Source organism: Perissodus microlepis, chromosome 1 (assembly GCF_051167445.1).
Source record: "Perissodus microlepis isolate ML-2025 ecotype Zambia chromosome 1, ASM5116744v1, whole genome shotgun sequence".
Classification (NCBI taxonomy): domain Eukaryota; kingdom Metazoa; phylum Chordata; class Actinopteri; order Cichliformes; family Cichlidae; genus Perissodus; species Perissodus microlepis.
In genome coordinates, this window is record NC_140461.1 from 24,303,346 (window position 1) to 24,327,497 (window position 24,152).

At 41.1% G+C, this 24,152-nt stretch overlaps 2 protein-coding genes across 3 annotated transcripts; one reads left to right on the plus strand and one right to left on the minus strand.

The window, feature by feature from the left end:
- Positions 1-1,184: 1,184 nt before the first annotated feature.
- On the minus strand, positions 1,185-10,193 carry cul4a (cullin 4A). Its single transcript, XM_084936794.1, has 20 exons — positions 9,535-10,193; positions 8,483-8,598; positions 7,920-8,024; positions 7,208-7,276; positions 7,043-7,116; positions 6,804-6,966; positions 6,634-6,723; positions 6,473-6,555; positions 5,297-5,364; positions 4,935-5,053; positions 4,625-4,817; positions 4,352-4,456; positions 4,129-4,239; positions 3,387-3,472; positions 3,080-3,187; positions 2,844-2,957; positions 2,633-2,738; positions 2,374-2,546; positions 2,116-2,268; positions 1,185-2,014 (listed from the first exon to the last, which is right to left on the minus strand). Exons 1-20 carry the CDS (start codon positions 9,671-9,673, stop codon positions 1,919-1,921), a joined length of 2,271 nt encoding a protein of 756 aa, XP_084792920.1. The 5' UTR covers positions 9,674-10,193; the 3' UTR covers positions 1,185-1,918.
- tgfbrap1 (transforming growth factor, beta receptor associated protein 1) lies at positions 9,311-23,640 on the plus strand. 2 transcript variants are annotated; one of them, XM_084936781.1, is made up of 13 exons: positions 9,311-9,377; positions 12,590-13,300; positions 15,077-15,271; positions 15,900-16,054; positions 16,240-16,322; positions 16,898-17,078; positions 17,153-17,313; positions 17,830-17,887; positions 17,997-18,140; positions 18,392-18,535; positions 19,294-19,453; positions 19,651-20,102; positions 20,296-23,640. In XM_084936781.1, the coding sequence occupies exons 1-13, from the start codon at positions 9,326-9,328 to the stop codon at positions 20,482-20,484; spliced, it is 2,685 nt and encodes an 894-aa protein (XP_084792907.1). In that variant the 5' UTR covers positions 9,311-9,325; the 3' UTR covers positions 20,485-23,640. The 2 variants fall into 2 exon arrangements, with proteins under 2 accessions (XP_084792907.1, XP_084792902.1); XM_084936776.1 differs by lacking the exon at positions 9,311-9,377 and adding an exon at positions 10,959-11,210.
- Positions 23,641-24,152: the final 512 nt, after the last annotated feature.

The window sequence follows — 24,152 nt, forward strand, 5'->3', positions numbered from 1 at the left end:
GTGAACTGTATATTTTTTTTATATGAGGGTGTAGCACGTGAAAGGCGCCTCCACTCTATGCCATGCACTCTGCTAAGTGCGTGTTGTGGGCAGTCAGCTGACACCTTCAATTCACGAGGGCATGCAAAACCCTAGAAGGAACTCAGAGGGCCCTGCTACATTTTAGTGTACAGTTCAGCCATCCTTTTTAACAAGGGACCCACCTTTTTTCTTTTTTGCCTTAAATGAGACTACAGTATCAGTCAGCCAGCCATTAACCCCTATATTTCTATGAAAAAAGCAATATCAAGGGAATGGTGAAAGGACAGCGCTATTAGTACAGCCTACAAATCCTGAACCAGAATGTATATTTGGCTCTCTTTAAAGCACTTTAGGTCGAATTCTGTTGTTTAAATGTGCTATATAAATTAAATAGACATTACTTTGCCCACAATATGTGCTACCTGTTTATTCTTTGCCTCTCTGAAAGAACTGTGACAGTGGGCTCTCTCTCTGCTGAGGGTTTATGTCATCCTCTCAGTTTGATGTCTCTGTCACTCTCCACTGGCTTTTGGTTTGGTGTAGATATTGGTTTAAAATCTTCTTTAAAATTGCTAATCTACTCCCTGTTCTCCAAACCGGATCCTTAGGTCCACAGACAGAGGTCTTCCGGTGATTCCACATACCCATCTGAAAACTAAGGAAGGCTGTGCATTCTAAACCTTAGCGCCAAAACTGTGGAACCGCTTACCCCTCTCTCTTTCCACCCATGACTCTACAGCATCCTTAAAAAAAGTAAAAAAAAGAAAAAGAAAAAAAGCTGAAAACCCATCTATTCTGACAGGGATGTCAATAATGGTTTTGTGTTGTTTCACTTGATTTAGCTGTGTTCACTTTGTCCTTGTTTTTAATGCCTCTCTAAAGCATTTTGTGGCTGTTTTTTTGCCTTAAAAAGCGCTGTGTAAATAATCTTTACTTACTAGGTCTCAAACGATGTGGAAATCTGAAGTGTATAGTAAAAGGAGTTTCCAGTTTCGCTGAAATTAGGACGTAGAATTCCCACAGAAGTCTAAACCAAGCTTCAACAGGAGTATTGATCCTATCTTACTAGTGTCAGTTCAGTACCAACACCAGCGTTGGTATCTTTACTATCGATATTTGGATCCGCCCACCCCTACACATCACCACGTGCACACATCACCAACTGAATCATTAAATACCCATTTATTCAGCTTCACTTTCCGCACTCCTACACAGAACACAATCTGGTCTACGAAAACATCAGCACATGACAGTGAACATTTGGACATTTTGGTCAAAACAAATAACAAAGATGCCAAACGTAATACCCGAGCAGCTTGCCTGCATATGTTTTAGCATCTGTGCTCTTTACTCGTCTCATCCTCAACAGCTGTGTCAAGTAACCAGCCAGTCAGGCTTATACTCAGCAGTTTATGCAGCCGTTCATAAGGAAAACATCTAAAACAACAACCAAAAAAAACCCCAGAACTCTTAAAACTCAAGACAAACAACCTATAGTAGAAAATAAGTGATATTAGAATGACATGGAGAAAAATAATCCAATCTGAGGGGAAAACAAAACTAAACAAAAACAGAGGAAAGTGCTAGTTATTTTCTGTTGTGTGTTGCATTAGCAGATTTGCAAGTCACATGAATCAACCATCAACAACAACCTGGGCCACTCCTCCAGCCCAATCTTAGAGTCCCACTAAGGATATTGCAGAATGGGAGCAGCACAGCCAAGTGTCTCTCGTCTCTCTGGAGCTCTGTGTCATCTGGACCTTGTGTCCAGGAGAGTGGACGGAGGGAAAGATGGGCACCAGAGGAGAGTCGGGTGGCTGAGGGGCTGTAGTCCTGTGCTACGGGGCCAGCTGCACGCTTGCTGTGAAAAAAGCATGACGGTGACAGCGGTACCCCTTCAGGCAACATAGTGGTACTGGTTAGGAGTCTCCTTGTCACGTTCCATGTAGTCTCTATCTATGAGCGACTCGATCCGCTTCTTCAGATCACCCGGCTGTGGAAAGTAAGGAGAGTCAGATGAGCTTTAGGTGCATGGGGAAATAAAATTAATTAATTAATTTAAAAAAGCCCCAAAACAGGCTTAGTCTTGATCACCTTGACAGGGAACTTCAGCTGGTTGTAGAGCTCCGATACCAGCAAGTTGTGACTGAGGGTCTTCCTCATCTTCATGATGCGCACCACTGCTGCATCGATCTGATACTGTCTGTCCTGAAACACACGCTCTGTGGTGCTCACCTGCTCCTCTACCTGTAGGGAAAACAAATAAATAAGTGTGATAAGTAAAAAAAGAACAAAAAAACCCCCCAACTAGTGAACGAAAAAACCAACCAAAGACCAAGATGTTATTTTTACCGTTTCCTTCATTTGGATCTGGTTGATCTTGATGCGGAACAGTTTATGTTTAAAATCATTGTTGAAGTTGAAACGGTCTCCGTCCTCCACGTCTTTCCCTCGAGGGTTCTTGTTGAGGACGCGTGCCTTTCCACAGGCCAGAGACTGCAGTGTGCGCCTGAGCTCTCCCTCCTCTGTGAGGGATAAGAGAGCAGCCATGTGATACAGCAGGTACCCCTCCCCAAACAGAACGGTTAAACTGTATAAAGACACGCGTTACCTATGCCAGTGGCAGCCCGAATCTCCTCCATGCTGAACTCTTCTCCCTCATTAAACATGAGCAGTACCAGCGTCTGGAACAAGGAGACCTGCAGTTCCTTCTTACCCTGCAGTACAAAGTAGTCATTTTAAATCCAGGTGCAGTCCAGATGTTTTCTCAGCCCAGTGTATCCACCTTCTTCATGCTCCATTATCTCTTACAAGGCTCTTACCTCTTTAAACTCTGCCTTCAGTACAGCATGGCCCAGTGTGGGCTGCCACTGCAGCTTCCTCCCACTGTGCTTACCCAGATAGAACAGCTTGAACACCTCCTGGAGTTTTACCATCTACCAGAACATAAAAATATTATTTGTATCAACACTGTCTTGGATCGGATCAGCTGATTTGTTTTGTTTCATGCAGTGGTCAAGTGTATTGGTGTGCCAGACCTAAATGCAGAGCTGCTTACCTCTGTGGGCAGGTGCACCTCCATGGGTGTGTATGAAGGCCAGTAGCCCATAGTGAGGATGTTCACAGTAAGTTCTATGTTGCTTGGCTCACTCTGGTTCTGCATATACTGAGTTAAAAAAGAACAATTGTTTGACAATGATGCACTAAAAAAAGCATTTTGAGACACAAATAAAGTGGAGTGTATCTACAAAGCTCAACAATATCTATTTTTCAGGAGCTTGGGGGAAAACAAGTGACTGGACTTCTCATACGAGAAGCTTCTTCATTTATCTAGTTTTGTTTGTGTGCATGAAGACTTCAGGTACCTGTTTGAACTGGATCATGATGTCTTTGGACAGCTCCATGTCTTTAAACATCCCCTCGAGTTTACTGGTAAACGCCGCCCCGCATTCTGCAGGAAGTCAAGACCATGAATATTACAGCTGGCTGCTTCTCACACTACCACATTACCACAGACACCCATGAGAGTCTATATTAGCATTAATAACTTCATATTAGAACTTCATTTAGAGCTGCTGCTGCTATATTACTGCAAAATAAAGATCCTCTCTGCGGTTAAAGCGGCACCAATCAAATTTCAGAATATACTGCATGCACAGGATAAGGTCAACCAAAAGGCCAGTTTCCTCATCTAACTGCCCTAAAACATCAAGCTTATATCTATAAGTGAGGCATGCATGTTGATTAACAGCAACGTGCTGACTGTGAGGTGTGAAACATTTCCCATCTGCCTTAAAAAACAGCTACTCTGCTGACTCAGCATATAAGAGCAACAGACAATTGTTCAGGGTTTCCAGTATAAACAGGATATCTGGATGACGGATTACGGAAATCCAGTTCAAGATTTTTTTGTAGGACTGTCATTGTTTTTAAAATCTAATGAAAATTTAAACTGTCATCAGACAATCGCTGATGTTGTCACTTTTTTTTTTTTTTTTTTTTTTTTTAACTGCATTCTGCTGGAGTCTGACTGGTCAACAGAACTTGGACTACAAGTGGACTCTCATCTGTTTATAGACTATATAAGATATCGGACTAGAGACTTACCGTGTTTGAGCTTGGACAGCATGGACTTCTCAGCATCAACAGAGGCACTCTTGCCAACCAGCAGGCGTTTGGCCAAGTCCTTCTTATAAAAAGCTTCAAACACATCTTTTCCTGGATGTACAAAACAGATCAAGAGGCGTCAGACGGAAACAAACTTCCTATTCACTAGTAAGACTAACTGGGTGAAAAGCAAACAGTGACATATTCATTAAATATAACTAACCGTGTATGAAGCGGAAGATTATCATTATCTTATCCAGTATTCTCTCCAGCTCCTCCTCCGTAGCCTCCTTGTTCCCAGCTCTTAACTTAGAATCCACATATTTAGCTGCATGGAAAGCACAAAAGCGGTTATCACATGCTGGAACTAATGAAAACCGCATTAAAATGAGCTGTGTAAATTCATTTAACCGAACAAAGGTAGTGTTTTATACTTCTAAAACTCTTAAAAATCTAAATTACTGAAACAAATTCATCATTACATGGCCTGGCCTACCGATAAGCTCTGCAGGCTTGTTGGGCCTCTTGTTGATGAAAGTTTCAAAAGCCTCCTTCATGGCATTGATGAAGCTCTCATTGCGTGCAAAGCAGCTCTGTGCCACGTTGTCCATCTTGTCTTTGAAGTCCAGCAGGTCTTGTACCATGTCTTTGTCTTTCTCTGGAGTGCATACAATCTCTCCTCCAAAGGACTGAAACCAAATACAGTGTACATACACACGTCTTAGACACAAACAGACCAGGACACATTTATTTTGACAGTAATGATTTGTGTTGATGTTTACAAATGTGTTGGGTCTTGTGTGTACCTTGATGTAATCCCTCCAGAACTGCAGCAGTGTGGGAAGTCCTCCCTTCACTTTGCTGAAGAGCTGGTAGAGGAGGGTGAGTTCAGTCACACGATTCTCATCCAGCAGAGTGCTCAGACCTGTCACAAACATGCTACACATGAGTGCATTTTACATACTGAAAATGTTTAATTACGTGCATAAAAACAGGATACAGCTCTACAGGCAGGACAGCTCAACTAAAAAAGGAAAAAGCACTAAAAAAGTTGCTAAAGGGAAAAAAAGAAAGAAGAAAAGAATATTCATGAGTGCCAGTTTAACAGAAACCCAGCACTACATCTGTTTGTTTGTGGTTGTTTGCAAAACCTTTCACACTGACATACCCTTTTGCAGTATTGCAGTCATATGTTCTCCTAACAGCTGTTTCTCAACACAGCTAATGAGAGGTTTCCTGTGAAACAAAGAAAACAATATAAGACAAACCAATTGTAAACAAAGTTCTCTGCTTGCAAAGCAAAGCTGCTGTTCTTCACAATATCTGTTACCACACCTATAAAAAGCAAAAACTATATAATAAATAAATATTTTGCCAACTATTCCTTCAGGATCGTCTTCTTGTGAATCCATTCACCACTTCCAGCATGACTGCTGTTTTTTTAAAAGGCTCTGTGGGAATCCAGTTCGGTCCATATGCAGATACACTTTTGTGATGCACACTGGATTCCCTCCCCCATAGCGTCAAAAGATCCTTCAGCTTATATTGCAATTTGAAGAGGAAGATGAAGTCAAAAGGAAACAAATTTAGCTGGTGCTCAGTAGTGGTGTGTTTGTGGGGCTAAAAAAATTAAAGTTATGTGCACCAAATATAATCAGTAAGTCCTGCACAACCCTGTGGACAATGGAAAAATAAGGAGCAAGCACCTCATACGGGCTTGCAGACTGTGGACTGTTTTACTGTAACATGCTGTTTGATGTCTGAGTTGTGGTCAGAGTTCTCATCCACAGTGATGATCCTTTACATAAATACTTACATCAGTTTGCATTTTGTGCAAGTTAGAGCTGCACAGTTAAACTGCAAATGCATAGCTGCACGTGGTCAGAAGGGAACTTCCAGGGTGCGATTGAGACGATCATAAATGAGTAAACCAACCAAAACATGTAGATTTTTTTTATTTAAATAGAATCAAAAGAATAACTTTCTGATTGCATGGGTAGTTGTGGAAGAAAAAATAGTGTAGTAGTGTCAAAGTTTGTGATGGCAATCTTCTATAACAGTGCTTGTTGACACTTTAAGGCACCACTGGCCTTCTGACTCAAAACGAAACCCCATTTAGCAGTTTCTATATCACTATATGGTAATGAATGGTTTTTAAATGTTCTTTCTGAACGTTGCATGAGAGCTGTTTTAAATGGTGAGTAGGCAATTTTACCTTCCTTAAGCTCCCGCAACCCTTGAAAAGGATAAGCTGGTATAGCTGATGGTTGGATGTCTCAGTGATATGCATGAATATAATAAAAATCCAAATAAATAAATAAATAAGTAAATAAATACACATTACTGAGTGCTCTGATCGAGGTAGCTCACGATTCGATCATTTTCCTCCTCCAACCGACGAGCCACGTGGTGCAGGTACTCGGGTACCTGAACACACACAAACACACACTCAGCACTGCTGATGACAATCACATGACACACACACCCACTGGTGGTCTCACTCACGTCTCTCTCCTGCATCAGACGCTGTCCCTCTGCTGCATATAGACGATTGGTCTCAGTCAAAAATCTCTCCTCAAAGGAGTCTTTGTAAACCTAACAAGAGTTGAGAGTCATGATGGAGAAATACTGGCATGCACTCTAAGCGCCCACGTGACGAAGAGGCGATTGTGTACCTGCAGGTCTGACAGCATGCCAAGAAGACTCCTAAGCAGACTCCGGTCCACGGTCTCTCCATTCCGCTCCAGTTCAATCTGCTCCAAAATGCCTTCCACTGTTCGCTTTTGAACAGCACTGTCGCTCACGATGTGGGTGCGAAACAGCTCCAAACCAGTGTCCCTGCAGCGAATACATAACATCAGCTTTCTGGGAACATCTTTACAGACACAGTGACTTGAATTAACTATAATTTTACCAGATGGAAGGGAGTAGAGAGTTCTGCAGCACATAGGTACGATCCAGGAAGAGAAAGATGCTCCGGATCATTATCTACAGAGAATTATTAGATTAACATTCCTACAGTCCACTAAGGTTTGAGCAGAGCAGATTTAAATGGATATCTATCAAACATCACACTCACAGTTTGCCTACAGTGGTCCTGCCAGCAGCGATTCATTCGCTTCAGGAAGGAAAGGTTGTCCAAAGACTCTGTGAGGTCCAAGTTAAAGAAAATCTTTTACTGAGGCATCAAACCCCAGCTCTGAATTATATTACAGTACCTCTAATGAGATATAATGACAAAGCATGTTTATCTAACTTCCTCTTAATACTTAAAAGAACAAACTTCAAAAAGCTGCCCAACCAGTGTTAATAGCCAAACTACACATTTACCATCGCTTGACGTCTGCCAGCAGACCCCAGATATCATTGAAAGAGTAAAGCTACCAATAAGCTCCAAGCAAAATCCACCTTGAGGTCCCAACTGCAGCTTTATAAACAAGGTGGAACACTGCTTTATCTTATCTGTGTGCAGCCGATCTCAAACAAATTGCTACTCACTATATAAGCAATACCCAACTCTTGTCTGCACACAGATGAACAACATCTGGAAACTAGTGTCCGGTTACAGATTTTCCCCTCATCAAACTTAACTAATTTAGATGTTTATCTCTTATAGTGAGAAACTTGTTATTATCAAGTCAGTGGATATAACATATACTGACAGGATTTCACTCCACAGTTAGCGGAGAATCATTTTGGTTTCTAGTAAAGAAGATATCAGACAGATCCTACTTGCTTCAACATTTCAGCACATAGCTTGCCTGACATGCCTGAGCACATAAAAAAGGATATTCTCTAAACTGGTGGATCTGGGCCTGCACGTGATCTTCACAGACTTGCCGAAGCTGCTTGTACAGAGTCGGTGAGACTTTATACGAGCACAGGTTCTCCACCGCCTTCAAGTGCAGCAGAAACAAAGAAAACACAGGAGACAATTGTTTTTATATGACAGGACAGACAGGTGATTTGGAGAATAATAACACTTACTTTAACACTATTAGTAAAACATCATGGATTTATGTGAAAATGTGGTGAAAGGCCTTGAGATGCATAACAGTTTAAAAGCAAACAAACACATCAGCAGACGTCTTGTACGTGATGCAACATGCTCAAAACAAATGACAAGTCTTCACAAGTTTATTTTAATCCTCGGCTGTTCTTCAACTTCAGACTCATTTAATATTCCGTGGCTTTATGGTGTTAGAAATGTCGAGACTGCAAAGCATTTGAGCTTGACATGCCCAGTTGTTCCGTACCAACATGTTTTTAAGGCCCGGCAGTGCAACACATTACTCAGGGTGTGAAGAAAACAAGTCTAACTCTAGTTTGGTAATTAAAAAGACAAACAGCAAACCTGATAGAGCTCCTCCAGGTTATACTTGATGGAGGTGCTGTTCTGGATTGCACCCACCGCATCTCGGAGCTTCAGCCACGTGTCCTCGGTGTAGTTCTCAGCTAGTTTTGGCCTATCTGTTTACAAAAACACAACAAGACTCACTTATAGGACTAAAATATGACCATATTAGGATGTGGGCAGCACATCCTAGTATCATTTCCACTTGTAGAGCATTTGTTTATTACAAATGCTCTACAAGTGGAAATGATAAAACCTGAAGAATAAATGTTCAATGACATTTTCTGTCATATGTTGAAGGTAAGGAAAGCAAGTTTTGATACAATAGCTTTACTGTACTTATGAAGCCATCAACACTGGGATGACTGACAATAACCTACAGAGGGAGTACCTCCACACACTTTGGACTCTCAGCTATGTTGGCAAATAAACATTTATCCTGCTGGAAATTGAACAAAGCAAATTTACTGGTCTCTCTGACTCAATCGTTTATTGACATTTATTTATTTGCCGATCTTTTTCCACACACGATTTTTTTTTTTTCATTTCTAAAATGTCCAAAGTAAATGGTTAATTGTAAATTGAAGTGCTGTAACTTCTCAATATTAACATCAACCTTGATTTAAAACAAGTAAACCTCTTATTTAAGTTTTTTTCCCCATTTGTGGTGTGAATTAATAGACTGACAGAACAGCGGTATCTTTCAGACGATCAATTCGTTCAATGATTAGTTATGTCAGATATAAAACCTCGTGCTTTTACTTTATATAACAGGTGCTGGGATTTAGGAGTGGCCCAAAACTCCATGGCTGGTGGGTTTGGCACAAACAGATATGCAGCATAATGGAAAATGCATATCAGTCTATCAGGAGCAAGCCCTGGGTAAAGGTGACATGTGAGTGCTTGAGCACGGCAGTAAGGGCAGCAACTTTTTTTTGTTTGTTTATCTTTTTACAGGCATTATCTGAAATCAACATCCTCTGTCGTGCTATGGTATCTCTGTGTAACTGCTGCTGTTAGGTAACGCATTAGAAGAGGCTCAGTGACAGTACCTTTGAAATTTTTGATCACTAGTTTCTTTGACGTGCCGGTTTTGCCTGAGGCCACAGCGGAGGTCCTGGCCATCCCGTTGGCACTGTGTTCCGTTATAGAGAAGCTGGCCCTCTTGTCCTGTCGGGTGTCCTCTGCCATTATCAGATTAGCGCTTTGGCTTATCGCTGTATGGTTCAAGTGTTTTGCTAACTTACTGACGGGCTGTTTACTCGCTGTCAGCGGGGCAGCCTCTATATTAAGCTACTTGTCTTTGGTTGACAGCACAGGCACTCGCAGCCTATTTAAAATACATTCACGGGGAAAAAATGACTTAACAGGAGGTTAACTAATCCGAAAACATAACTACCTCCTGCTAAGTAAACACACTGCTAGCTAACAGTATGTTATCTGAACCTGCAGCACACTTTAGCAAACACTTCTCGTCTTCTCATCAGCGCTGTAGCTTCACAAGCTAGTCCATATCCCCATCGGCTACTTACAGGCCTCCACGAGTTTAACTGTTGTATTTTGCGACAGTACACTAACACATAAACGCGACATCGTTAGCGCTGACATAAAAATCCCAAATTACTGCTGGCTTTCTTTAACATGAAGCTAGCTAGCACAACAAAATGGCTTTTCTCAGACGGTTCAGTTGGACAGGTGCATCTTGGGTGAAAACCGGCCGGGTTGCGTTCAGGAACATATGGTGCATTTTAGTGTCAGAACAAATTGGTCAAATATTTTGGTCTGAGATACTGTGTAGTTAACTTAAATATCAGTAACAATAAATCAGTTTGCCATCAAAAGGACAACAACTTTTTTTTTTGCATTAGTCATTAAATTAAGAAGCTTTAGTCATAATAAGAACTCTACGGAGGTAAAATTGAGGCGTTCTCTGGAGAGAAGGGGAATGAAAGTCAGTGGAAGCATGACAGAATGAATGAGAAGGAGATAGGTGTAACAGTGAGGAGCAGACGTAGTGAATCTGGATGAGTTTAAATGCAACAGCAGCCCTTACTAATGCTAGTGAGTACACGTTTACTGTTATGGCATGCATTTTCTTGCACACATGCTGCTAGGACCAGTTTAGAGACACTTAATCACCTCTGATATTTGTTTGGCTCTTGTCATTGTAACGCACTTGTCAGCTATGAGCATCACCAGAGATAAAGATCAATATTACTTGTTAATGAATGAAATATACTGAAATATTAGTGTTTAGTCTTAATGTCTGTGAAGGCTCTCAGTCACCCATGCCATCGTAGTCTGAGGAGCTTGGAAGTCCAGATGCTTTTCTTTCCAAGCTCCTTAGACTGTTTAGTTTAAATATCTTATATGTGAAGAGGTAAACAAGGAATAGTACTGATGCACCTGCCTCACAATAACACTGCTCCAGGTGGTTTCTTAGCAGTGGCTACTGTTGAAAAACTCGTAACAACCGTGAACGCACCACTATATCACCTGCAGCCAGCAGGGGTTCAATGCAAATGGGCGGCGTTTCATATTGGACAAGCAGGAACTCTCCGGCTGCCATTCAGCTTGTATTATCCGGCTGTCGGTGCGGCAACGACCCCCAGCAGCATGGCAGTGTTGACGTTTAGGTGTGAGTTCATGTCCTGGTTTTCGGAGTACTGAGGCTTTTCTGCGTGTAGTGACTCCGGCCTGCCGTCCCGAGCGCCGCCTGCATTGATAGGTAGGTCTGCTGTCTACGCCAACTGCTCCGGGAGGAACTGGGCAGGGTGTGGGCGCACAGAGCATCATGTCAGTGAAGGGGAGATTGACTGGAAAATAGGTTGATTTTCCTTGTGCGGACACTCCGTGAGGGTTGTAGCCTTGCAGCTTTAACCACACTGGAAATGTAGCCTAGCTTTAAATTAGCTTGCTAGCGTTAGCATAGCAAGAGAACAGTGTTTAGAAGCTAACTTTAGCCGAAAGAGCTCAGCTACGTGGTACTGAAACAACCTATCAGATTTAAAACTGGCCACGGCTTCCTGACATGACTCATATCCTAATGATGAATCTCTCACCTTCACACAGTCACTGTCAACAGTGATTTTTTTTTTTCCCCTGCTGCCTCTGTGTTTGGGGAGCTAGCTAGTGCTAACACCATTAGCTCGTACTGTTTGAGCATGAGGGTGTGAGGAGAGCAATCTCTAATGGGTCAAATATAAATGGGTAAACTATACGATAAAGTTTTAGTATAGTAGTGTAACAGGACACTCAATACAATTGTGCTGTTGATATAAAGACGCATATCTGCTTTGTTAATCTTTTTGTGTCAGAACACATAACCTTTCACGCAACCCAGGTCCTAAATCTCATGCCTTTAAATGTAAACACCAGCAATCCTCAGCTGTACTGTCAAGGAGAGACTTTAAAGAAATGTCAATCTCCTCATCTTAAAGAGAAAACGTCTTAAACAGTATCTTCTGCTCTTTATCAGGCTCTCGGTTGTAGGAACAACAGGTAGGCATAGAAGCCCAAACCTTCCTTTTCTTTACCTCCTTCAGCTCACCTGGCAGGGAGGCATTAAAGTGTTGAGATGTAAACCCTCCAGTGTATCCTGGTTCTGCCCTGGGGTCTCCTCCTTGTAGGACATGCCTACAAAACCTCATCTAGAAGATTTTTAGGAGGCATCCTAATTAGATGTCCAGCACCTTAACTGGCTTCTTTTTATACGGAGGAGTGGCTCTACTTCCAGCATTCCTCCTAAACGACCAAGCTCCTCACCCTCTAAGGGAAAGTGCAACCACCCATTAAAGGAAGCTTGTTTCTACCACTTGTATCCGATATCGTTCTTTTAATCACTACCCAGGGCTTATGGATGTGGGAGGGCGTGGGAATCGACCTTTCAAATCGACAGCTTTAAAGCGCCTTACATTCACAGACTCACACATTACACATGTAAAAATTCACATACATGTATAGTTTTATGAATAAATTATATGCTGAGTATATCCAGAGACTTAAATGATTCCTCACAGGGAAATGTTGTACAGTCCGCTTTCCACATTGATTATTTGAATTTGTCTGCAGCTTTGCTGATGCAAACTTATTTTGTACCTCCTCTAGATGCCTTGGCCAAGATGAGCGTGAAGGCTTTTGAGCTAGTCCCCGCTGTGGAGCGAGATCTCCTCATGGGCGACAAAGCTCGCATCAACATTGAGTGCATTGAATGCTGTGGAAAGCACTTGTACGTGGGCACCAATGACTGCTTCATCCACCACTTTCTGCTGGCTGAGGTCGCCTCCTCTAAAGGGAAGCCGGGTTACTTGGCTCAGAAGTTGCTGCACAAATACCTTGGCCTCAAGAAACCTGTTGCTGAGCTGCGGGCTGCTTCTGCTCTGGAGCGTCTCATAGTGCTCTGTGAAGGGATAGTGTTCCTCGTTGACATGGTGACACTGGAAACGGTGCCCTCAGCAGGTGGAGGTGGAGCCAAGATCAGGGGCGTGGCATCATTTTGTGTTAACGAGAACCCGGTGAACGCCGATCCGTTCTGTGTCGAAATGGGCGTGCTATCCTCCAAACGGCGGACGGTCCAGATTTACATGGTGTACGAGGACAGAGTGCAGCTGGTGAAAGAGTTGACAACGCCCGAGCAGCCCTGTGCTGTCAGTCTTGATGGTTACTTCTTGTGCCTGGCTCTTACCACACAGTATATGATCCTGAACTACAACACGGGAGCCTCCCAAGACCTCTTCCCTTACAACAGCGAGGAGAGGACACCCATTGTAAAGAGAATTGGCAGGGAGGAGTTTCTCTTAGCAGCACCTGGTGGTCTGGGTAAGTCAGAACAAAAACAGAGTCCCTGCAGTGAATACTTGAAATTTTAAGATGATATCTCAATGGGTGACAAATTAAAAGAAATTCCAACACAATGGGCCTTAGTAAGAACAGATCAGCTGTGCGAGTGTGTTTTTCTGAGAAGAAATACATTGTGCAGGATGTATTGTATTAAATGTTTAAATAAAGTCTGTTTGAAGCTGCAGAAGTTGTGACTCTGTAGTTTAACAGACTTATTATTTCAAATCCAGATACAAACTTAGTCTTCATGCAAATTTGATATGAGGTCAAAAAGCACAAATAGTTGCTGTGTTTTGGATTAATGATTGTAAAACAGAATTTTTCTGAATCAAGATTACGGATCCTTTTTGGGATGAAAGAAAGACTAAAGCTTAAAAAACCCCACTAATAATATTTTTGATCCTCCTATTACCCACACACCAAGGCCTGAGGGATCTCCCAGAATGATTGAAGTGATTTTTCTGGAGAAGTGATTGTTCAGTACACAGTGATTTCACACCTACTGATGTCTTATCTTGAACATAATCTACTCTAGAGCAGGTTTGTGCTGCAGCACAAGTTTCCATAGTAATCTGTTTCTTTTAATTGAACCTTCTTGAATTAAAGGTGAATTTACCAGGATAAATCCAAATCCTGCTTTGTAGTACAGAGGATTGTACATTAAACATTCTCATCTTCATGACATAGTTTGATAAGGACAGCGAGAGGCATTGTCATGTTTGAAGGGTCCACTCCCATTGGCATAGAAATGTTTCATCACAGGATGAAGTTCATCAGCTTTGTGTTCCTTTTAATTTCTCTCTCTAAACCATGTAAAGCACTTTGCTCCCCACAGCATAACACAGCCACCAGCTCCCTTTACTGCAGCGCTCCGGGTTCAGCCTTTCTTTTATGTGTCACACATCTGTGTAAAAATACATTTCAGGCATTTTTTTGTAGGCTAACATCTCAAAATAAAGAGCTTATTGTTTTGCTCACTATCTCTTAAATGTTGTGATTCTCCAAACTTATTTTTGGGGCTGTTTAAGGGAACATGTGCATTTCCTTTTTAAAATTAAAGTACTGTGTGTAATCGGTGGTGTCTGAAGGATCAAATTGTGTTCTGCAACTTTGACAGCATGTGTGCATCTGCTTGTTTATTAATAAGAATCACCTTGGGTTTTTTATTATTGGTCAGCTGTAAAAAGCTGAGGAAGGCAGGCAGGCAGGCAGGCAACTTGGACACTTAAGTTTAAGTTAACTCGAGAATGAAGCGATGTAGGAGTTTAAAAGTGGTGTCTACTAGGAGGCTTAAAGGGGTATACTGTGAAGATTGGTATCGATCTAATACCAAGTAAACACAGCACCATTGTTGCCCATACCAATATGTTTAATCAATACAGGGGAGAGAAATGTTATGATTTATGAGATAAATCACTGTTCATTTCAAATTCTGAAAAGATTTTCATGACTACTAAATCAGTGCGAGTTACTTTACATAATTAGTTAATAGAACAAATGCTCACACTTCAGCTTTTCATGTATTTTAAAAACTGGGTTTTTTGGGAGAAGTGGAATGTAAACGTGCCACTCTAAAAGCACTTTGGGTCACTTTCTGTTGTTTAAATGTGCTACAGACAAAATTAAATTCTATTGCATTAGTATTGATCCAATACCGATACCAATGTTCGTATCGATACCTGGATCGGTCCGCCCACCTATACTTCACATGTCCATGTTGATCATTAAAACTGCTTTTCCACATGCCATCTCCAGGAATGTTTGCCAATGCAGAGGGGGTATCTCAGCGAGCTCCGGTCAGGTGGTCAGAGAGCGTGATTGGTGCCGCTGTGTGTTTTCCATACGTGGTGGCGTTGGACGAGAGCTTCATCACCATCCACAGCATGTTGGACCAACAACTTAAACAGACCCTTTCATTCAGGGATGGCCATATTTTGCAAAACTTTGAAGGTATGTTTGCATATTGCTTGTTTCTAATGTCTACCAAAAGGTATCACAAATGGGAATTACTATTTAAGTAAATAGCATTTTAATTTCCTCAAGGATTAGGTTTAACTAACAGGTACTTTTTTGATGCAAAGAGCTCCTGAAAAGTGCGTTTGAAAAACAGGAAAGGATTAATAAGTGATATGGGGATGGAAATAGTTATTGCTTTGGCTGAACTGTGTAACCAAAACTGTTCATCAGAAAGCGTCTGGATGGCGCTGTGCACTCAGGTCTCAACTCTTAATGGGATCTGAAGCACTATCGACCATTTCTTGCTACAGAGGATTTCAGTTCTGTGTTAAAATGAAACTTTTATTCTGCTTGGCTTTAGAATAAAAGCATTGAAGTAATATGAAGTCATCTTTGAGCTTCAAGTGCAAAATGACACTCATATGTGCTTGAAAGTGAACTTGAAGCTCTGAGCTAAAGCTCTCTGAAGCTTTCAGTGCGCTATATATATTATCCCTGGTTTGGCTGCAATCATCAGGTGCATGCAAAGCTTTTGATTTATGGAGCTGTTGTGAGGGAAAAATCAGTCTGACCACTCAGTGCTCTGTGTTTGGGGGTTTTTTTTGTTTTGTTTTTTTTGTAGGGAAGGTCATTTTGGCTTCTACTAAGGCCGTGTACGTCTTAGTACCTCTGCCGCTAGAAAGACAGATTCAAGACTTGCTAGCCAATCACAGAGTGGAGGAGGCGCTCATTCTCACAGAGGGAGCGCAGAGAAATATTCCCAAAGACAAGTTCCAGGTAACAACATGTTTAAGATGATGATATGTTGGCCACACAGTGCACCTGTTGTCACTATTAGAAAATCTTAATATGTTAATTCTGCTTCCTAATCTAAACTAATCTTGCTGAGTTTCATTAAAGAGAATATTTTTCACAACTACAAACTCAATTCACTTCTAAATTGTCACTTTCTACTTCTGCAGAATTTGCACAAACGAATCCTCCAGCAGGCCGGATTCATACAGTTTGGCCAGCTTCAGTTTCTGGAAGCGAAAGAACACTTCCGGTAAGAGTCTGGGTCAGTGCTGGTTAACCCTCAAGTCATCAGACAGTTTTATTGACATTTATGAGAATGTCTGGAATATATTTTATAAAAGAATCATTCTTAATGGCTCCAGTTTTTGTTTTTTCTTTTTTTAATGCGATCAGGTCCATAAGATGGATTTTTTTTTTTTTTTTTTTTGGAGGGGACACGTGCTTTCCACTTTTGTCTCTGAATACATCTGCAGTGGGTTTTAGATCATGGAATGGTGATGTGATTTTAAGTGTAGAATTTCAGCTTTAATTGAAAGACTTTAATATTGCAATATCACTTACGAACATACAGCCGGGTTACTCAGTTCCTTGAATGTTAAAGTGCTGTGATTAGTCTAGCAAGAAGTACATGACTCACCATAACTTAGTTTATCTCTAATCCTCAAAATCTTCTACAACACAGCCACATTTTGTACATTTTATCGGACTCTTTTGTTGTCTGTGTCTGCAGTGAGCTCATCTTTTCACTCCACTTTGAAAGTTTGACAAATGCCTGTTAGGGATGTTGAGTTTTTATGACTTAATCTTATTTATTTGATCTTTCAGGAAGGGTCAGCTGGATGTGCGGGAGCTGATATCTCTCTGCCCGTTACTGCTACCAGCTTCCTCTTCATTCACGCGTTGCCACCCTCCTCTCCACGAGTTTGCAGATCTCAATCATCTGGCACAGGGTGACCAGGAGAAAGTGTTGCGATGCAAGAAGTTCCTCATAAGTTATTTAGGAGAGGTAACTGGATTCAGACCTGTACACAGTTTTGTCACTTGTCTTGTGTTAATGGTTTTCATTATCTGTACGCGCAGGTACGAAGCACAGAGGTGGTGAACGGCTGTAGAGAGGATGTGGACACTGCACTGTTAAAGCTGTATGCCGAACAGGACCACGACAGCCTTTTAGACCTCCTGGCTTCAGACAATGCCTGCGTGCTAGCAGACAGTGTCCCATGGCTGGAGAAATATCACAAGTTTGTATACTCTTACGATCTAATCTTTTATGTTAACATGATTAAAAACTCAGAAACTGGTCCAACACAGAGAGACTTTATGATCTCCAAAATGTTGTTAATTATAGCTTCATTGATAAACATGCACAATGACCTAAAAGCTTTGGTTTCTAGTGTGCGTGCATGCTCGTGTGAGCGCATGGTTTGACTGTTGTATAAATGGTGATTAAAGTAAATTAGTCTGACTTCTTTCATATGAAATCAGGCTTAAAATTCAGTAATTGGCAGCAACAATAACACTTGGGAATGACTGGGAAACAGAACTTTAATTATTACAGCTACAAAATTCACTAGAGGGACGGACTGAGATGGATCTTCATTGGGTAAATGCTCTTCCTTCCTCCCACACTGTTAATTAACACCCTGGTAAAGCTTTAATACTATGTCCAGTTTAGGAAGGCAATTTAATTGCTTTATACAGAAAATGTAATCCTCCAGGGCGGCTTTGGCTTCATTCAGCTCTTTTCTGTCTTTAAGATATTTTGCGCTGGGACTGCTCTATCATTATAATGGTCAGGATTCAGCAGCACTTCAGGTATGTTTGCAAATTTTTATTTATTTATTTTTTTTCTCTTAGTGATTTATGACTGAAGAATCTGCACTAATACAATGTTTATGAATTGAACCCTTTATGTTTCTGATAGTTGTGGATTCGTGTGGCAGATGGGGAGCTGCAAGACCCTACTAGAGCTGATCTTTTTGAGTACATTGTGGACTTTCTCTGCACCTCCTCTAATGTGGACCTTGTATGGAAGTATGCAGACTGGGCCCTACGGAAGGATCCCATCGTAGGTTACCAAAAATGTAACGCTGCTGCAGAATTATTAATACTGGTCTCACTTGGAAGTTTTTGAGTCTTGCTGTCTGTCACTAGCCAATGCTTGCACAATATTTCCTAGTCCTAGTGTTTGAGTGTACTTATTCTGTTGCAGTACATTGTCTTAAAGAGCTTAGAGCTTTGCTCTGCAGACAGTTTGCGTCACTTCCAGTCATTTTGCAAAAGCTAAAGTAGTAACCTAATCTCTTTTCTTGCCCATAGATAGGTGTCCACATCTTCACTAAGAGGCATACCAGTAAAGACCAGCCGGAATTGAACCCCGATGATGTCATCACTTACCTGGGAAAGCACAACCAGGCGCTTCTGCTCTACTTGGAGAACCTGGTGCTGGAGAAAAGGGTGCAGGTACAAAAACACAAGCTGTGATAGTTGATAGACAGTGTTCAGGTCTCAGGCTGCACTCCCACAGAATGTTTAAGTATGAGGAGACGTGAAGGCGTGATATTCAGCTGTAGGTTGTTCATATTTTGGCAGCACAAATGCACAGCCTCTGCAGTTATGTGAGCAGGGGATTCAGAAAAATTGGAAGTGTAAACATTGCTTTCTGTCACATTTAAGGTTAAATAAAACCAAACCTTTCCTGCAAGGTGGCAAAGGCATCACCAGAAATTGTGCCTCCAGTATAACTGTTCCCTGAATCTGACATGAAAATGCATTTGAACACTTGACTAAATGTGAAAGCATTTTAGTGAAGCAGCTCACATGAGACATGGTAGCTTCGGTGGTTAGCTCTGTCTCCCCGACTTCCCCTTGTAGTCGTGAGCTGTCAGAATTAAGTTGCTTCTAAAGGGTGTGCACATCCTTAATTTGGAACTTAAGTACAAGTACTTTTATAAATGGTTGGATGAATATTTTCATGAGTTCTTGAAGCCTGAAGTCTATAAATGTTTTCACATCAGCAAACTGCTGCACATGCACACAACTGTGTGGCTTTTTTCTAGCTAACATTAGATTCTAGAAACTTGCTTACCTATAGTATTGAATCATTGTAAATGGTTATTTTGGACAACTCTCATCGTGGATTTATTTTTAGGTTTCCATCTACAGATGTGCATCTTTAAAAGCTTATTTAATTTGAACTGTTTTCATGTTTGTGGATGCAGAAGGAGAAGTTCCACACACATCTAGCTGTGTTGTACTTGGAGAGGGTGTTATCTTTGATGTCACAGTCTCCAAAAGATGAGGAACAGCTGACCAAAGCTAGGGAAAGGCTTCAAGCCCTGCTCAGGGAGTCCGACCTATACCGTGTACAGTTTCTTTTAGGTGAGAAAAATATCTGTTTGTTTGTCTCTAACAGGCATTTCTTTTTTCTTGTGGAATTACTTTGTAACGTCTCTTTAAAGATTTTGAACAAGATTTAATTGATGTGCTCTAACGAGGTCTTGCTTTTCATTTAATTGTGCGTCTGGAGATCATTTTGGAGATTTTCATGATGTTTGGTGTTCTTGTGCTCTGTTCAGCTAAAATGGAGAACTGTGAAGAACTGCTACTAGAGCGTGCAACACTACATGGAAAACTAGAGGAGCATGACAAAGCGCTGCACATTCTGGTGCACCAGCTCAGAGACTTCCCGTCCGCCGAGGCCTTCTGCTTATGGGCCTCTTCTAGTAGAGATTCGGCGTACCGACAGCAGCTCTTTCACCTGCTGCTGGGGGTGTATTTGGATGGGAGCCCTCCTGGGCAATCGGGAGACAGCGGAGAGCTGGAGATGGCGGCAGTGGACCTCCTAAATCGGCACGGGGAGGTGTTTGACGCGGTCCGTGTCCTGCGAATGCTGCCAGAAGGCTGGTCACTTCAGCTGCTGCGTCCCTTTCTGGGTCGAGCCATCAGGGCCAGCATGCACGCCTGCCGCACGTCCAGGATCGCTTTAGGGCTCGCACACTCTGAAAACCTTCAACTGCTGCATGATAGGGTAAGAAACGCATTATAGTATTAAGCTAGATAAGTATATAAATAACTGCTCTACTCTTACGCTTAATTAAAAATGAAAGTGTTTCGTTTTCTGGTTTCACGATCAAATAAACGGGTAAACAACCATGAAAACAGTTTTTAACAAAACACCTTAAAACTCCTTTCCCTGTTATTTATTTTTTTTCCTCGTCCAGTTGAAAGAGTGTAAGAGACCCGTCTTTGTGTCTGAAAAGAAGGGATGCCACCTGTGCCACAACACCTTCAGCGAGCCCAGCGTGGTGTGTCTGCCCGGTGGAGTGCCTGTCCACACCCACTGTGTTGCCCAGAGAGTAAGAGACTCTCCCACAAAGAGACAGTTGACTAATAGCAGTAAACACACGTGAGACTTAACCCTTTTTAAGAAACCTCATGGCTTGTGATGAGAGGCACCAAACTACAGCAGGATGCGCTGAGATTTTCAATGGCTGAGGACTGTGGGGATGACAAGCACAGAGCCCCAGTTCCCCTAGTGGGCTCTGCAGCTGTGGAGTTAACAAGACACACAAAGAAGGCTGGGCGACTGTGTGGGGGACTCGAGCGCCGCAGTTGTACTGCACTTTCAGACTTACAGTTTGATTTCTGTTCCATTCTGTGGCCGTCCTGTCTTTGTTTTTTCTTTTCTTTTTTTTTAAAATCCTAAATTCAAGAAACTGCTTGAACTACAGAACATAATATTTGAATCTCATTGCATATATTTCTGAAGCATGAACAGTCTTACACTTTTGGGTCTAATCGGCTCCATATGGGTATTGTATTAATACTGTTCTAACCTGTCTTAACTCGCACATTACAGAGTTGGGTTGTAATGTGAATACTACAAAGGCTCATCAGTACTGATGGAAAAAGTCTGTTTTTCTTTTTCTTTTTTTGTATGTCTTTGACTCTTTGTTCTGGTCTCAAAGCTGCTTTCCCTCCACCCACAGTGATGTTGTATTAGTTGGTAACTGACAAGCAACAATTTGATCCAAACCCACTAAATGATTGTCATAGCAAGGTTTAAACAAATAAACACCAACCTTTTGTGGAGCAGCAACAACATAAAATGTCAAAATAACAATGCTTCACTTATGAATAAGTGTAATTGGACATTTATTAGACTATACACATCACATTGACCTTCTACAAGTTGCACAAATGAGATGAATCCTTAATGATGTGACAGTTAATCTTACAGCGTAACTGAAATGAACCTGCATACATTTTGTCTGGTTTCAAGCAACAAATAAATAAAATTTCCATTGCCCCAAGCAAGCATGCATGCATGCATGCATGCATGCATACATTTTGTTTGTTTGAACAGGCCACTCATACTGTTAGATATCCTAATGTATGCATGTATGCAATACTGAGCAAAACATTTAAGTTGAAGTATAGGCTATTTGTTTAAAATTTGTGTACAAGATCAATCATGTAGAACAACAGGCCACAAACTACAACTCTCTCCATTGAAAGTGCAAAGTGCACCCGTCTCATTTCTGTGATTCAAAGAGCCTGTAAAATTCTCAGCTTTCTCAGTTTTGGATTTGTATTTAATGCAACAAGTGTTAAAGAAAACTGCCCGTGATAACAAAGATTGTGAGACTTCATAAAAATGGCAGTGTGTCCAAGAGCATCAGTAGTATGCAATGACATTTAAGGTGAAACACTTAAAAAGCATTAGACTGAGGAAAAAATGAACCGTGCACAAAATAAACTGATGGGTAAGTGGGTGAAAGATCCTGCATGAAGTCAATTAACAGTGTCTGTTCTTTACACACCTGTGACATTTTAACAGGAAAAGTAGTCAAGTTAGTTATGGCATCATAGTCTTTGGTCTATGAGAATGAGGTGGCCATGCAAAGTATTTGAAAATATAACAAAAGAATATTACACTTATGTTTGTCTTTGCAAGTTGCCTAACCTGTTTAAATTTTTTAAAGATCAGATACCCCCCACTAATACGTTCTTTTTAAAAAGATCACTATTTCACTGAGGTTTTGTGTATTCATTTGAATCCTTTCAGCAAAACACGTTTCAGAGGAAAATGTGTGTGTGCGGGATGTGTATAAAGATGTTTCATCTGAAATTAAATTAGGTTTGACTCTCCAGAAATTAATTGTTCCAAACAGATTAAATAAATAAATAAATTTCAATTTCAGAAAGAATCTGGCAAGAATGCAGTGTGCTAACTGTAATTTGTCTCTATTAATATGCAGGGGTAAATTAGTTTTGGCAGCCTTTTCATATTTCAACACAAGAACTTCATCTCCCTGTGACTGTTTCTAAAGACACCAGAAGATGGCAGTAATGTGTCTGAAACCAGAACGCCAGCTGACACCACAACCTCTACAGTTCAATGTTCTTGGCACATGCTCCAGGTTTGAGTTTCAATAAATTCAGCCTGGTTGTTTTTGCATAAACGGTTTCACAGGCAAACAAACAAAGAGCATCACTCTTGTCTTTATGTTGGAAAATTAAAAGAACCACACATTCGTGGAAATCACTTTAAGGTCCTTTACCACGGCTCCACTTACTAAAATGGGTATGCTTTAAATAACAGGTGGGGTGGCTCTGGAATAAAGTAACTGTGTTTTAAACGTGTTTAATTTCACTTTCAAATTATACAACCACAGTCTGACAGTCACTATAACTTCATGATTCAAAGATTTTTGGAAAAACAAAAACTTGTACTTACAGCTGCTGTATCAGACTCGCTGCCACAGTGTGCAGGCTGAGTGAGGAACAATGATTTTTTTTTCCTGCATTCATAATGAAACGACCAACTAACTAATGCATGATGCTGCACTGCGCTTGTTCCCCTAAAACATCTTTCTCCACTAAACGTTTCACAAGTGTGACAAAACAAAGTGTTTAATCATCGGGCGCTGTCACACCGCAGATCACATGCTGTTGCTTAACACATCTTCATAACTCATAGCAGGTGGATGTCATGTTTGTGAAGAGAAGAATCGGGCATGTTCCTAAATATCTTTAGAAGGTGAGGCTTTGAGAAAACAGAGGAATGAAGGAAATCCCAAAGTAAACATGACTGTGTCCGTGTGCTGCCCACAGAATATACTCAATTTAAATCGTTGATCTCCATGTTTTTTTAGGGAAAAACTTTCATGAATTCAAAGTTGTCCAATCTACTAAAACCTGTGTCTCTGAATGCTGTGGTGGTATTGATGTTAGCTACCTGCTGCCTATTTCTACATGTAAAGAACTTTGTGCATTCATGGGCTATATTTCGGAAGGCTGAGCTTTGTGGATGCATTGGGTTTCACTCCACAGCTTCTTCTGTCTGACGAATTTAGTCATAGCTCGCTTAAAACTCGCCATGACTTCAAAGAATGATGATAAAAGTATTCAGGAGAGCTGTGTGAAAGCATCCTGTCGTATTTTACATAAATATATATCTACACCTCTGTATATACTGCATTTGTATCCCTTTGCTGCTTCCTCCATCAATGCCAGTGTGGATGGAAAAAGGACCAACCTGGTTTAATAAACATGAAACTGCATCAGCTCACAAGTAATTCCAACATGCATTTTAGCATGATAAGCAGGATTACTGTTTGTTTCTGTGTTTTCCCTCACTTCTTGGGAATTAAAGTTTTTCTGTGGATTAAAGAGTAATAAAAATGATTTTTTTTAAAGCAGCTGTTTTGTTGGATGTCAGTTAACCTCCTGAGTGTGAAGTTAAAGCATAAATTTTAGCAGCAAAAACTCATTGCCTTACACTCTAACTGCTAACTGTGGTGGCAGCAGGCTTATAGTAGTGTTGATGCGATAAGACTGACTCCTTACCTGTCTATGCGCACAAATACCCAACCCCCCCAAAAAAACCCAGAAATTTTTTTTCAAACATGCAAATGGTGCCAATAATAATGTCTTCATGTCAATCCTGACAATTCTGGAGATGAGAACTAAGATTAAAAGAAGCTGATTATAAAAAAGACACATGGACTTTGAGAGCATTTATGATTCAAACTGATAACCTTTCTCATATCTTCTCTTTTTCTTTTGTAGTTTT